Source organism: Balaenoptera physalus (genome assembly GCF_965194825.1).
Source record: "Balaenoptera physalus genome assembly, chromosome: 7".
NCBI classification, from domain to species: Eukaryota; Metazoa; Chordata; class Mammalia; order Artiodactyla; family Balaenopteridae; genus Balaenoptera; species Balaenoptera physalus.
Window position 1 is genome coordinate 55,810,450 of NC_138886.1, and position 15,612 is coordinate 55,826,061.

At 42.7% G+C, this 15,612-nt stretch overlaps 2 protein-coding genes across 12 annotated transcripts in view; one reads left to right on the forward strand and one right to left on the reverse strand.

The window, feature by feature from the left end:
• PLGRKT (plasminogen receptor with a C-terminal lysine) overlaps positions 1-7,518 on the reverse strand; it is a 48,714-nt gene extending 41,196 nt beyond the window's left edge. For 3 of the 8 annotated variants that reach the window (XM_082471136.1, XM_082471137.1, XM_082471135.1), the window contains exons 1-4: positions 7,076-7,518; positions 5,865-5,992; positions 4,205-4,309; positions 3,915-4,001 (exon numbers count right to left, since the gene is read on the reverse strand). In XM_082471136.1, coding sequence (XP_082327262.1) covers positions 3,964-4,001; positions 4,205-4,309; positions 5,865-5,992; positions 7,076-7,194 — 390 coding nt within the window. In that variant the 5' untranslated portion in view covers positions 7,195-7,518 and the 3' untranslated portion in view covers positions 3,915-3,963. Of the gene's footprint in view, positions 1-3,914; positions 4,002-4,204; positions 4,310-5,864; positions 5,993-6,609; positions 7,019-7,075 lie in introns of those variants that run through there. The other 5 variants (XM_082471130.1, XM_082471134.1, XM_082471131.1 and 2 more) reach the window with 4 other exon arrangements.
• The window catches only part of CD274 (CD274 molecule), a 42,484-nt gene continuing 33,535 nt past the window's right edge, over positions 6,664-15,612 (forward strand). The window contains exons 1-2 of one of the 4 annotated variants that reach the window (XR_014266092.1): positions 6,664-6,715; positions 9,600-9,711. The gene's annotated coding sequence lies outside the window, so the exon portion shown is untranslated. The remainder of the gene's footprint in view (positions 6,716-9,599; positions 9,712-15,612) is intronic. The other 3 variants (XR_014266093.1, XR_014266094.1, XR_014266095.1) reach the window with 3 other exon arrangements.

Below are 15,612 nucleotides of genomic sequence, written 5' to 3' on the forward strand. Positions count from 1 at the left end.
ACTTTGCATAGACTAAATACGTTAGAAATTTGTTTGTTGAGTCCAGCGACGGGAGGCCCTTTGAAACAGAGTAAATTCAAACCCTTGCTGACTGGCACCGAGCTGCTCTTTCCCTCCTCCACTCCTCCAACTTGAGCTGCTTTAGGGAAGAAGGCTGAGTGTGCCAGGGAATTTCAGGGAGGGGAGAGGAGGAACTCAATGTTTATAGCTTTGTTGGATGTGGGTGCCCATGTTTACTTGGTCCCATGCAGGGAGGATGTGCTAAGTGCCAGGGTGGCCCAAAGTGCTGAGGTTACAGGGCAGAGCAGTGGCACCAGTGTTGGCTAAAAGAATGATGCCCCTGAGCCCCAGTGCTCTCCAGAGGCCAGGGGAGCCAGTAATACCAATTCTGGGATGAGAAACCAAAGGGCAAATACACATTTGTATTCTCTATCTCCCCCAGCTGGGAAACAGCCTAATCTCCTGAAACTATCATGATAACCCCTGAAGTACCTATGTTAATATCTTTGATCTGTGTTCCCATAGAGCAAAATTCAACTGATAGGGTTTGAGCAGTTTGCAGTGAGAAAGGGAAGTTAAAGAACATTCAGCTGATTCAACGTACTGCAGTTGTGTCCTCTGAATATAAATATATAATGTATTTTGTGTTACTTGCTTTTATTGTAAACATTCATAGTGATGAGAGGACATTCTCCCATTCAGGGATTCTCTGACCCCTTCCAAGTGGTCCAATAGAAACAATATAGAATCCCAGGGCGAAAAAGAGAAAACCACAGCCATCTCCAGAGGCCATTGCCCAGTACAGCAGCGCCACACGCTGGACACAGGCACCAGATACATCCTGTATTAGTTTTCTGGGGCTGCCATAACAAAGTACCACAAACTGGGTGGCTTAAGCAACAGAAATATATTGTCTCAGTTTTGGAGGCTGGAAGTCCAAAGTTAGGGTGTCAGCAGGGTTGGTTGCTTGTGAGGGCTGTGAAGGAAGGCTCTGTTTCAGGACTGTCTTCCTGGCTTGTAGATGGTGTCTTCATATTCACATCGCATTCTCCCTGTATGCATGTCTCTGTGTCCAAATTTTATAAGGACACAAGTCGTATTGGATTAGGGCCCATCTTAATGACCTCATTTTAACTTGATTACCTCTGTAGAGACTCTATCTCCAAATAAGGTCACATTCTGAGGTAGTGGGGGTTTGGACTTTAACATATGAATTTGGAGGGGGGGGATGGGACACAAACCCATAACAGACCCCTTTCAAAATGGGGAGGCAGTTATTGGCCTATTACTGAGCTCCTGTTAAAAATGAACACCTAACCCCTGGAGAATTTGTGACTCTCAGGCCTGACATCCCCATTTTTGGGTGGGTCAACTAGGAGATGACAACTACAAGGAAAGCACCCATTTGCTGGTCAAATGAAAATAATGTATTTGAGAATGTGCCTAGCCTGGCCCTGGTGTCATCTCAGTTTTGCATAAAGGAGTAGTAGCTACCCTTTGGTGAAAACTTTATCCCCGACTCTGCCACCTGAAGCGAAGCTACTGGCTCAAAAGGCCCTTGGATTCACAGAGACTGTCCTAAATGCCTGGGCCTGGTTCACCTTTGGTTCAGCTCAGCTGAAAACTAATGGTGCTGACAGTGTTCCGGCCAGTTTGACCCTCAGCACCAGCTATGATGGTCGCTGGGATCAGTGGGCAGAAGTCAAGGCTGTTCTCAAAGCTCTGGTCAGTTGCACTGAGGGGGCAATCTGCCATGGTCCCTGAAGGTACCCCCCACATTCTGGGTAAGCCAAGAATGCAAGGCCCAGACTGCTGTTTATTCAGGCCATTTCTTGAGGTTGTGTTTGCAGGGAACAACCTTGAGGAAGGAGTTAAAGTTCTCCCCACCTCAACTCCACCAGCTCCTCATTAACTAGAAAAGCAGCAGATTCCCCAAGTTCCAGGGTGCCACAACCCACTGAGTGCACAGCACTCATGTGAACCCATCTTTGTCACCTCTGTGAGACTTGAGAGGCATGGGGAATTGACACGAACCTCATGCTTATGCTCTTGCTGTGCTGTGAGTAATAAAGTCCTCTGTCTGATGTAGGTGTCTCCTGTGTTCTGCCAGCATCCATGGGATAGTAATAAGCTAATCTCTTAGCTTGCAAGTAGGGTAAAATCCTAAACCCTTCACAGACCCTGACTTCTGACATAAAAGTAAAAGCCCTGTAGTTTCCAGAGGTCTTGGACAAGGACTCTCTGAGTATGTGACATACTTTGCTGGTTCATAAACCTAATGTTTGGTCTCCTCTAGGTCACTTTGTTCTGTTAAACAATTCAATTGCCTATTCTTTCAACAGTTCCATTCCCCCCAAAGAGATCTTTATCCTGCACAAGACAGTCTTATCACTCTTTAATAGCAATAATAACAGCAACAACTAATGCTTATAGAGTGAGAGACATTGTTCGAAAGACCTGAGGCGTTGTTCTACACACTCTCTATATACCGTCATCTTTACTCCTCATAGCAACCCTCTGAGGGGGATACTATAACCTCCAGTTTACAGGTTAGGAGACTGAAGCACAAGCCACACAGTTAGTCAGGAGGTGGAACTAGGGTTCAAACCCAGGCTGCCTGGATTTGGTCCTCACTTTTAACCACTCACTATATGTCTCACAATAGGACCGTCTACTCCCAGGGCCATAATGAACCACAGAGGCCTAGAGATCTTTGTTAGATGTCTTAGGAAAATAATTTCAGTCAAACTTTTAATACTTGATTGATGTACAACATTTTAAAATACCTTTTGATAACCTATATTAGGCATTTAGACAATCTTCTACTTTGCTTTGATCTTTTTATCCAGCCAGTGTATAAATCCAATGTCAAATGTTCACACTGTATTAAAATTTCTATTGCTGCTATAGCAAGTTATCAAACTTAGTGGCTTAAAACAACACAAATTGATTACCTTACAGTTCTGGAGGACAGAAGTCCAGAATGGGCTAGAGGGACTGCATTCCCTCTGGAGGCTCTAGGGGAGACTCTGTATCCTTCCCTTTTCCAGTTTCTAGAGGTTGCCTGAATCTTTTGGCTCATGGCCCTTTTACTCCATCTTCAAAGTCATCAGCATAGCATCTTCAAATCTCTCTCTCTCTCTGACTCTGACCCTCTTGCCTCCCTCTTTCCCTTATAAGGACCCTTATGATTACACTGGGCCCATCCAGATAAACCAGGATAATCCAGGGTCTCCCCCAATTCAAACTCCTCAGCTTAATCACATTATAAATTCCCTTTTGCCATGTAAGGTAACATATTCACAAGGATTAGGATGCAGATGTCTTTTTGGCAGGGTGGGGGAGGGGCATTATTCTACCATACACTCTAAGCAGTTATCTCTTCCTGCAGTATGGAAATTTTTACATTAGATATCTAGATTAGAGATTTAAACAAGCCCATTCACCAGATAATTAGTAGTCCACTTCATCTTGGCTTTGAGGGTAGAGCACTGAGGGCATTTTACCTTTTGGGAGGTTAAGGAGAACATAGTGCTGGAGCACATGTGACAGAAACTTTAACCACTGTAAAAACATAAAAGCTTAATTATCTAAAAATGTATCTGAAGGACTTCCCTGGTGACACAGTGGTTAAGAAACCGCCTTCCAATGCAGGGAACTTGGGTTCAAGCCCTGGTCCGGGAATATCCCACATGCCGCGGAGCAACTAAACCCATGTGCCACAACTACTGAGCCTGTGCTCTAGAGCCCGCGAGCCACAACTACTGAAGCCCATGCTCCTAGAGCCCGTGCTCTGCAATGAAGACCAGCCCCCGCTCTCTGCAACTAGAGAAAGCCCACGTACAGCAATGAAGGCCGAACGCTGCCAAAAATAAATAAAATTTTTTTAAAAAATTAAAAAAATAAAAATGTACCTGAAGTCGGGCACTCATAAGCATGAACTCCTGCTGGCTTTTCATGTTCTCATTCATAGATTTTGAAAATATAAACCCCATCTTGACCTAAAATGTAAAAAAGCAAAGTTTAAAACAATATATTCTACATGCATCCTCATATGCTCTGTTTTCAGGCTACCATGAGCTTAAGACAAAGTAAAAAAAAGAAAATTTTCTGACCTGGGAACACAGTATGGACACTAGTCTTTGCTCCTAACTAGCTGTCTGATCTTGGACAAACTTAACCAGTCTGGCCATCATTTACTTACATAAGAACAGCTGATTGAACTGGATGATTTCCAAAATCTTTTCCTGCTCTAGAGCTTCATGTTTCCTGATTTTTCTTCCCACTGTATATCTTGAAGAACTGAGCACTTAAAAACAAACAAACAAACAAAAAAACCTCTCATTTTTAGGAGGGGCAGGGTGAATACCATCCACCCTCTTACCTTCTGTACAGCTGGATGACAGAACCTTTGCTTCTGAGGAGGAGAGATTTAGAAGATGCATTTTACACCTTGAAGACCGATTTCTCTGTGCTCCTTGCATTTGTAGTTTAGGACGTTTTAGGTATCTCAAGGTTACTATATCAATACTCTTCCTATAATCCCTACCCCTCTCCTACCCACTTGCTCCTTCCATCCACCCACTGCTAACATCCCATGGCCATCCTCCTCTAGCCTCACTTTTTTCTTCTTAAGCTACTACTGAAGTTCTCAAAAGGGGGAAAACCTAATGATACTTAAAAATGTTCTGGGAAACACAAATTTTAAATGAATACATGGTAACGTCTATCTTATTTATCTTACTTAAGAAGTTCTTAAGTGGGCTGGCAATTCTAGATGGTCCAGAACTCCAATTTTTGTTCTTAAGTTAATTGGGTAGGTACAGAAGACCTCAGTTAGTTGTTGATTCTACCTTCAGAAGACTGCAGAACTCAGGGAAGTTACGACTACTCTACCCTCTTCAACGATGCTGCTGATTCTCTTTGGTAGGCTGTTGAGCACTTTGTGAACATCCGATCAGAGTGGCCATTCCTAACGCTTTCTACCCAGAATTCACAATATTCTGTGGGAAGCCCAGACAGAGTTCCTGTTTTCCATAGCCTCAGCAGAAAATCTTGGGTTCTAGCTAACTGGTGAGAAGATGGTGGGAGAGGGAGGATACTTCATGCCAGATGCAATGGGTTATCCCTGCTAATGGGGCTCCAAGTGAGTGTATACTACAAGCCAGACTTCAGTGGCTTCCCTGTATTTTGGCCAGAGATGCACCCTGGATTTATAGGGGTCTCTGAGCCAGAGTCAGTTTCAATGCTAGGCACAGGAGGCTGAGCCAGAGGAGGAGAGGCAGAGTCCTGAACAGGCCTGGGAGGTCATGAGATTTCCCTACCCACCCCACCCCTCCGCTGCTGCCCTGCTCCATCCTGTGAGTGACCAGAGGCAGTCACCCAGTAAGGGTGGGCAGATCTAGCAGAAGTTCTCTGCTGTCTCCAGATTTGACAGCCCCAAGTCCATTGTCTCCAACAGCAGAGCAGAACTTGCCTGAAGGCAGAAGCAATATATTATCCATTTTGGCAGTCACCAAGGTGTCTCTTTCCCACAAATGTGCAGAAAGCATGAGTGATACAAGAGAAAGTGTAGCTCAGGCAGTTGCCATTCCTTATTTTTCTTTTGCGTGTAGGAGTGGATCATTGAATTTTTACATATGCAGCAAACATTTATAAAGAAAACAGCTGTCCTCTAATCCCATTTACACACACACACACACACACACACACACACACACACACACACCCTGTAGGTCAGAGTTATGTCCCTTAGAGTGCTCCTATTTATAAGGGGGTGGACTCTCCCCTGAAGTGGAGTGACAATCCTCATGTCAGTCATCCAGGGAAGAGAAACTATCTGGAAAGTTAGGACTTAGGCTTACCTTTTTCTTGGCCTTGCTCTCTTGGGTCTGGATTGTAGTTTCGATGTATCAGGGGATATTCCCACGGGTTAAAGGTAGAAGCCAAGCAGGAAGAAGAGCTTTCCCTTGGTTCCCAAAGGAGACCACTCCTGAAAATGAGTGCACCACACCTTGTGAACTGTGCCCTGGAATTCAGTATTTTCAACCTTCTTCTCCTTCTTTTCCCACCCTAAGAAAGCCATTTTCCAAAGTCTGGGAGGTTCCTTAGGGTGTCCAAAATACTCTCAGCTTTCACTCTCCCACTCACAAAATATAATAAACAAGAGTGGCCTTGCAATAGGAGTAACTTTGAATTCACCAAATTGTATAAGGTGAGTCTTTCAAAAATGCTAACACTTTGTCATTGGTGACAAACGCCTTGCTACTTACAACTTTGACACCAGTGTGTGTCAGAGGGCTAAGAATGCTGATTTGGGTCCTTTCTGCCTTCATTTTTCCTTGAGTTACTCCTGAGACCTTAGAAAGGACTCTTTAATGCTCCAACCCTGCCTCAGCTGTGCTACAGATTACAACAGGCATGGGTATTTCTGAGGAAGAAGTGTTGGGACTGCAACTTCCAGGCAGCCCTTCTCAGGTTGCATCTAGGAACCAGGATTTGATTTCACTTTAAAAAGAAAAAAAAGGATAATTCCATGACCTATAATCTCTGCCATCCAAGTTTCTGCGCTGACTCAATTCCTGATCGAATGACACATTAACTACCTACATTTCTGACTGGTTGCATGATTACAGTCATTTTCAATAAGTCTTTGGGTTCCATTCCAACTAGCCCATTTCCCCTGCAAATTCCAGCCGAGAACTCACAGCTTCAGGTAGGTTTTCTGTAATTTATAACTCCACCCGCTCATCCTGGACCCAGTCACAGTAACTTCGGATTTCCTGCAGTGGTATGCTGATTTCCGTTGATAACGCTCTGCCTACTTCCCCCAACTTAATTGCAACGGTATGGGAGAGGTCTGGAGTCTTTAGCACTAGAACCGGTTCCTCCGAAACGAGGTTGGCGATACTAGGAGCGGGAGAGCCAAGGGCACTCACGAGGAGAGGGCACCCAGCGCGGCCCGGCAAGCCCGGGGCCCCGAGCTCGGCGCCGGCAGACGCAGACGCAGCCCCGCGGACCCGCCCTCCCCAGCAGCCTGCGGCCGGCCTGTCACGCACGGCCGGCGCTCACTCACTGGTCAGTGGGCAGTGGAAGTGCGGGGACACTGATCAAAGCAGAGGCCTCCAGGCCGGAGTCCGAGACCGCCGCATGGACCGGGTCTCGCCCCGCAGAGCTTTGGGATTGGCTGGCCATGGCAGGGATTCCGAGCCTCAGCCTATCAGCGCAGCTCTCGTCTTCCTTAAAGGGCCCGCTTGCCTGACCGAGGAGGCCTGGTGTTTTCTTTCCCGCCTGGCGCTTGGGAGGGGCAGGTTAAAGAGGCAAATTCAAAATCCAGCGACTCAGATTTTGAGGGGAGGCAGAAGAAGCATAATGGAAATCTCACTTAAAGTCCTCAGTGAGGTTTGTCAGTTACCCACAAGGAGCCTGAGCAATCCATGCTTCCTCGCAGAGCTAAAACCTCCATAGAGCTTAATGAGCCATCTCACAGTTCTTCACATAGGATGTCAACCACCACTTGTAGGGTCTGTTTCTAGAAGAGAAAGTGTCTCGTGAGTGGTTGTAACTTAAACATAATCCACAGTTATAAACATTTGTAAGGGCTTTTCTACTTATAGAATAGGTTTATGTTGAGCGTGGACTTTTTTTCCCGTTTGAATCTCAGCACATAGTTTATTTAATTTGTTAGAGCCTCAGCCTACTCCATCTGTTGAGCTGCCACCATTAAAGTGGCAAAAAGATTAAGACAGGAAACGAAAAAGAGCAGACTTGACCAGAGTTACCAAATCAATTTTTTTTTTTTTGACAGAGCTATCTTTCTCCCCTTCTGCTCTGAGAGATATTCATTTCTTCTCACCCCACTAGTAATTTCTATCTTGAGTAAGTCAAGCCTCTCTCCCAGCTTCATTGAGAGAGTACTTGAGGAACTGTTGGCATTCTGTTCTTTGTTATTAAATGGCTTGGGAGAATAGCATGGACTTCACCAGGCTCTGGCCTTGAGGAAGGTCAATGAGGAAGGTCACTGCCCTTAGCCCTGGCTGACCATCACATCTGTGGAGAAGGGATCTAACCTTCCCCAGGCTTTGTATGTGAGCGAACACCACACCGACCTGTTGCCAGCGTGACCGGGGCACCACAGAAGCAAAGCCATGTGGAACTTTGACTCTTTAAGAGGGGATAACAATTGATATGATAGCATTTGAGTGCTTGGACTCTAGCATAAGCACACCTATGTTTGATTTGATTTCCAGCTCCATCACTGTCACTCTTCATCCTCTCCAAAACTTACTTTTATCATCTCTACAACAGGACTAAAGCCATCTAATTTATTGGATTGTGAAGACTAAATGAGATAATATATTCAGGCACTTAGCACCATGTCTGGCACACAGTTAGCATTAAATAAACAGTAGTAACCAGCAACAGTGGGATCCTGTTACTAACTCTAGGTCTGAAGGGACAAAGGTAAGGGAGCAGTTACTAAAACCAGGCAAGAGCCATAGTTGTGGCTGTATAAGAGGGCTACCAACAGGAGCTATGTTGTTCAGGAGAGGAAAGCAGTCGATGCTGACCTTTGGCCCAGGAGGGTAAGATCCTATAGTTGTAGCCACTGCTAGCACCTAAGCTCCCAGTGGGGATAGGGTGGAAAAGAAAGATAAATCCTTCTGTCCTTCCATGCTCTGATATCCTGCTGAAATCTTCCATTGGCTGGATCCACAAGAAAGCCAGAAGATGGGGGAGCCAGGTCCATACAGTCTGTAGAGGTTCCTAGGCACAAAGACCTAGGACAAATGAAAATATCCAGCACACCATTTCTACAACCTTGGGTTTATCGTACTTTGAAGTCCTAGTTCAAAAGGAAGAAATGCTTCCACTAGAGGACCCAGCCATAGCTCCATTGAATTGGAAGCTGAAACTGCCCCCTGATCAGTTTGGTTCCTCATGATGATGGAATTGGAATAACTGATCCTAATTACCAAGAGGAAATTGGGTTGCAGCTATACAATGAGGGCAAGGAGAAATGTGCATGACTCCCAAAGATTCACTGAGCATATCTTAATACTCCCATGTGCAATAATAATGATCATTAGATAACTACAGTAACCTGTTAAAGTCAGGAGCACTTAAATTTAAGACCATACTGGAATTAAAGTGTTGTATCACCATACCAGGTAAAAAATCCTAATCTACTAAGATACTGTATAGGGCAAGGGAAACAAAAGTGAATGAAGTAGGAAATTATGATTATCAATTTTAGCCTAGCAACAAGCTATAGAGGCAGGGACTACTGTAGCTCTGTATATAAAACGTTAATTGATTATTTCTTCCCTGCCCTTCCTTTCCCTGTTTCCTTGGATGAAGAGTACTGATGGAGACAAACATTATAATTTAGTTTCTAGGTTAGAGTATTGCCATCACCTCAAAGCAATATAGTACTTGGTAGGACTCTGTGATTCTCATGTTTAGGGGATGCGTTTCTCTCCATCTGAGCTAAGGGAAAGAAAAATACTGGGTGGCAAAACAGGTAGACTGTCCGGGTCTTCTATTTGCCTCCCCTCATATCCATTCTCCTCCCTTCCTTGCCCTATTCTATACCCCAGCAGCTGACCTCTTTGGAAAACAGCACCTGGGCTCTTCTCAGCTGGCTTGCATTTGGGTTGGGACTTTGGAGGCATCCACAGGAGACAGGAGGCAGGAGAAAAGAGAGGTAGGGTATGTTTTATCCATTCTTTCTCTGTTTGAGGATCTGGCAGTGGTTGTGTCCCTCAACAACTACAGCTCTTGACCAGTGGCCCCTCCTCTGTGGCTCCAGCTCACAGAGCTCTGGAAATGCTCTCCTCCCTTGCTCTTCAGCCTAGAGATGCTATGGGTTTCCCGCTGCTGTTATACTCTCAACCTGATGGTTCTTCACCCCAACTTAGTGGTTGGGATAACTCAACTGGATGGTTCTCTTGACCCTACCCGCACTCCTTTAATTAGCATCTAAGGTCTCTTTAGTCAAACCAACTGAGTAGAATTCTGATTCCTGATGGAAACCCACTGGATACACTTTATACACATACATTATAAATACTCTTGTATGTATTTTAAAATATAAGTGAAAAAAGTGACTATGAGAATATCTACTCTGGGAATTGAGAGAAATCTTGGTATAGATATTGAACACATTTTATAGACTATGGGGTGAGAAGATTAAAGGAAAATTATTTCAATATCAAATGACATATAACTTTAACTGGTGTGTGCATTATTTCTAATTGTATGAATTTGTGAATGTATGTATATATGCTTTATACACACATACAAATATGTACTTTTAAAAATCATTTTGCATTATAGCATAAGGGTTTTCATGTTGTTAAATGGAATTCATATATACCATTTAACATATGTAAGATTTTCAGCAAGTATGTATACAATTTCCATCATTGGGTATTTCTGATGTTTTTTGCAACTGTCAGTAACATCATTGTTAATCAACTATGCTCCAATATAAAATAAAAATTAAAAAAAAAAGAATTAGATGGCTTCCCAGAGCCTAAAAAAACTAACATCATGATGATCACCTCATATATATATAGCTTTTTAATATTTTGATTGGAAATACTGGATTAAATAGTATACATATTATAGAAAGAATTGATGTAAAATCCATAAAGTCCTCAACTCATTTAAAGTCCCCTACCTCAGGACAGTAAAATTACTCAATATTTCCCTGTATATCCATAAAGTAGTTTTTTAAGAAAACAAAGTTTTTAATTGGGGAATTGGGATTGACATATACACATTACTATGTATGGAATGGATAACTGATGAGGACCCACTGTGTGGCACAAGGAACTCTATTCAGTGCTCTTTGGTGGCCAATATGGGAGGGGCCTCTAAGGAAGAGTGGATATGTGTATGTGTGTAGCTGACTCACTTTGCTGTGCACCTGAAGCTGGCACAGAATTGTAGATCAACTATACTCCAATGAGAATTTATTTTTTTTAATTTATTTTTTATTTTTTAAAAATATTTATTTATTTATTTGGCTGCATCAGGTCTTAGTGATGGCATGCAGGATCTTCGTTGTGGCATGTGGGATCTAGTTCCCTGATCAGGGATGGAACTTGGGCCCCCTGCATTGCGAGCGTGGATTCTTAGCCACTGGACCACCAGGGAAGTCCCAGAATTTAAAAAAGAATATTTAGAATAATAAATAAAAGTTTATAGAGTAATAAATTTTTAAAAAGTTTTTGAAAGTTCAAGATGTGCTTAGAGGTATTCCCTTTTAAAGGGATGCTTTTGAAAGGAGTGTGAATTTCTTCATTAAAATGGGAAACAGGTTTAGCCAAGAACTTCAGTCTATGAAGGAGAGCATGTGTGGGGATAAGGATAGAAGCTCTTCAGTATTAAGCTATTCTGGAATTGTGTTGCCCATACTCTGGAACACAGTCTGAGTTTTAACTTTAGACTTCATTCATGGGGCATACTGTAGCCTGGGCACAATCTGAACCGGCAGAGCATCACTGAGCTTTGGACAGCCTTCTTTGGACTTTGTCCATTCCTCAAGGGACACCATATGGCACTGTAATATAATGGCAGCAGTGGACTCAAATCTTGTTTTCTCCCTACCTAGAAAATTTTAGTTTGAGATATAATTCACATATCATAAAATTTGCCATTTAAAAGAGTACAGTTTAGTGGCTTTTAGCATATTCAAAATGTTGTTCAACTATCACCCCTATCTAATTCCATAACATTTTCATCACCCCAAAAAGAAACCCCATACCCATTAGCAGTCACTCCCCATTGTCCCCCTTCCCCCCCTAGCCCCTGGCAACTCTTAATCTGCTTTCTGTCTCAATAGATTTGCCTATTCTAGACATTTTATATAAATAGAATCATACAACATATGGCCTTTTGTATATGGCTTCTTTCACATAGCATAAGGTTTTCAGGGTTCATCCAAGTTGTAACATGTATCAGTACTTCACTCCTTTTAATGACTGAGTAATATTTCATTGTATGGATATACCACATTTTGTTTATCCATTCAAAACTGATGAACATTTGGATTGTTCCTATTTTTTTGCTATTATGAATAGTGCTGCTATGTACATTCATGTACAACTTTTTGTACCTATGTTTTCAATTCTCTTGGTTATATACATAGGAGTAGAATTAGCTGGGTTAAATGGTAACTCTGTGTTTAATTTTTTGAGGTTGAACAAACACATGATGCCACCAGCAGTGAACAAGGATACACTTGTATGCTAGTTAAGGGCATAGACACTAAAGCCACAGTACCTGGGTTTGAATCTCAGCTGTACCACTTCCTAGTTATATAAGCTCAGACAAGTTACTTAAGTTTTGTGCCTTGGTATCCGCATGTCTAAAATAGGGGTGATAGGGACTTCCCTGGTGGTGCAGTGGTTAAGAATCCTCCTGCCAATGCAGGGGACACGGGTTTGATCCCTGGTCTGGGAAGATCCCACATGCCTCGGGGCAACGAAGCCCATGCGCCACAACTACTGAGCCTGCACTCTAGAGCCCGCGAGCCACAACTACTGGGCTCACACACCACAATTACTGAAGCCCGTGTACCTAGAGCCCGTGCTCCTCAACAAGAGAAGCCACCGCAATGAGAAGCCCACACACCGCAACAAAGAGTAGCCCCCGCTCGCCGCAACTAGAGAAAGCCCACATGCAGCAATGAAGACCCAACGCAGCCATAAATTAATTAATTAATTAATTAAAAAATAAAATAGGGGTGATAATAGTATCTTCTTCATAGGATTGTTGTAAAATGCAAACTAGCTAATGTAGGTAAATCATCAAGACACGGTGTCTGACAAAAAATGCTATATATTTTATAAAAATGCTATATTTATAATCTTTATTATAATTATTGCATTTTCTTTTGTTAACTTGATAGTTGAAAAAGTGATGATATAGTTTGTTGAGGTTTGCCATTGAAATGGAGTAATCAGAGATGATAGTAATTTAAGGAGGCAGCCAAGTCAAGGAAAGCTTTTTTGAGCAGTGGGCGATTATATTTCAGAGTGTAACCTGAATAAAACTGAAGCTTCACATGGTTCAGTCCAAGCATGTAATAGCAATCTAAGAAAACATCAACTGACAGCTGAAGCACTTAAGAATAATACATAAGCTTTCTTAAGCAGTCCCTGCAAATGATCTGCACAGCATATTTAACAGGAAACGCCTAAAATCGTCTCTAGCTATTTCTCTTTCCAAATATTTTTTCCACTTACAGTAGCTGCTTATATTTTTCCTTCTTCTCAACCATGAGGTTTCCATATCACTAGACTAAACCCCTGATAAGTTCCTTCACCTACAGCCCATGCCACTCACATAACCCTGTTCCTAGCCAGTGACTCTCAGCCTCCGGCACCTCTGAGAAATTCAGCCTGGTCTCCTACCTGGAATCCCAGGTAGCATTTCAATTTAAGCTGAAAACAGTCCCTGAACTCTGATGAATAAAATTATCTACCTTATTATATATTCCCTCTTTTGCAGCTCTTCACAAGAGGGACACAACATCTGTTTGGGCCATCCAGGGACATCAAAAAACCATACCCAGAGTTCATTCTTCATTCTTTTTCTCTTCCTTCTGTGGCAAGAATCCCTGGAAGTGCTGCACAGCTTGGCCTGACAGTGTCCATTAAACTTCTTCCAAGCAAACCTGGAAACAAGCATGTCAATGTTAGACTTTATTCTTCCCCATGCCAACTCCCCATCTTCCTCTTAGGATCTCCAAGAACACATGAAAAATGATGAGTTCACTGGGTTAATTTTTTTGTGGTTACAGCAGGCATTAATTATCCCCTTTATCAAAACCAAGCAAATGAGGGTTATCTTCATAACTGTTGGAGTCTGTGACATACAGAATAATGGATACCCAATGATTTTGCTTGATATCAACCCTACAATATATCAGCTGCAAACTAGAACCACCTTGTCCAATTCACACCTAGGCCAGGCCTCACTGGGTTTGGGGAAACTGCTTATCTTCACCCCCTGGGGCCTTGCCTTGAGAGAGTTGGACTTCAAGAGGTAGAAGTATGCCTGTGTTGCTTCTGACTTTCCAAGTCTACCTCAGTGTTTGAGGTCAGAGTGTCACTATCCTATCTTACTCTTAAAATGCTGCTGTGGTCTTCTCTTTTGCTATGTCAGCTCTGATTAACACAAAATTAGCAAGAGATTCTGGGTCGGGGGCCTTTGCTTGGGGCTGTAAAATGTCTATTACTCTAGTCTATAATTCATGTTTCTACTTGACTTGTTCATGCACAAGCACGAATGAAACCTATGCTTTCCCCTTACTCTCCACTCTGCCATATTCTGTAAGAAGTAAACCAGTTCATGCCTAGAGTACACACAAACACACACCTTAATGCTATTGCCTTAGCTGATGGCACTTCTCAGCCTCTGAGGCTTTCCCTCTACATATTTGTCAAAGGAATGCTCTAACCATAACTCAGAGCCTTTTCCTCTCATCTCTAGCACAGTGTTCCCAGTGAATTTCTTCAGCTTATGATAGCAAATGACCTAGACCAGTCATGTTGTACCCTGATTAAATCCCATGAGCAGGACCAAGGCCTTGGACCACTTCCAGCATACTGCCACCAACTTTCCACTTCTACAAAGGATTGTATCAATAATTTCTTCTTAATAAGTTATGAGTCTCTTGATGGGTTACAACCAATTTCCAGTGATAATTTAATGGGAGAGTTTGTGTTTCATTTTTAGACTTCCTTAAAGAGCTTACAAATATTGTGAAAGCCTGTAATTCTGGCTATAATATCCTACCCTGAAACAGCGTATTACATCATATCTATCATCCTTGATTCCCTTTTCTCTATTACTACTAATATCCCTCAACAAGTTCTATTAGTTCTGCTTCCAAATTATATTTTGAATGTACTCTACAGCAATAGCTCCTAAAGGACTCCCAGCTTCCATGCTAGCCCCTCTACACTCCATGCTTCAGACCACAGCTAGAGTGATGTTTTTGGAACACCAGTCAGGTAACCCTACTGCTTTAAATTATCCAGCGGCTTTCCATTGCAATTAGAATCCAGCCCTCTTCCCTTGGTCCTCAAAACCCTTCATGATCTGATCTGATCACCACCCCTCCTTTCACTCTGTACTCCAGCCACAATGACATTTGTTCCATCCCTAAAACTTGCCAAGTTTTTGCATCTGTTGCAAAAGTCTTGGTTTTTGCATCTGTTGACCCCTCTACCAGGAATGTTCTTCCTGCAAATCATTTCATGTTTGTCTTCATAATTCGTTTCTCAAATATCGCCTCTTAGAGAAGACTTCCCTGGCCACCACACTAAAGGAGCCTCATATCTAGGTATTCTATCATATTGTCCCACCTCGTTTTCTTTCTTTTTTTGTTTCTAATAGGACTCTTCAGTATCTGAAATTTATGTTTATTAGTTTATGTTTGGAATCTCTCTCTCTCTCTGTCTCTCTCTCTCTGTCTCTCTCTCTGTCTCCAGAAACAGAAAGGCCTTGCTGTCCTTTCAGGATAGGGTGGGGAAAAGAAAAAACTACATCTCATTCTTTTATGATGAATCTATTATCATGAATGGCAGATTAATT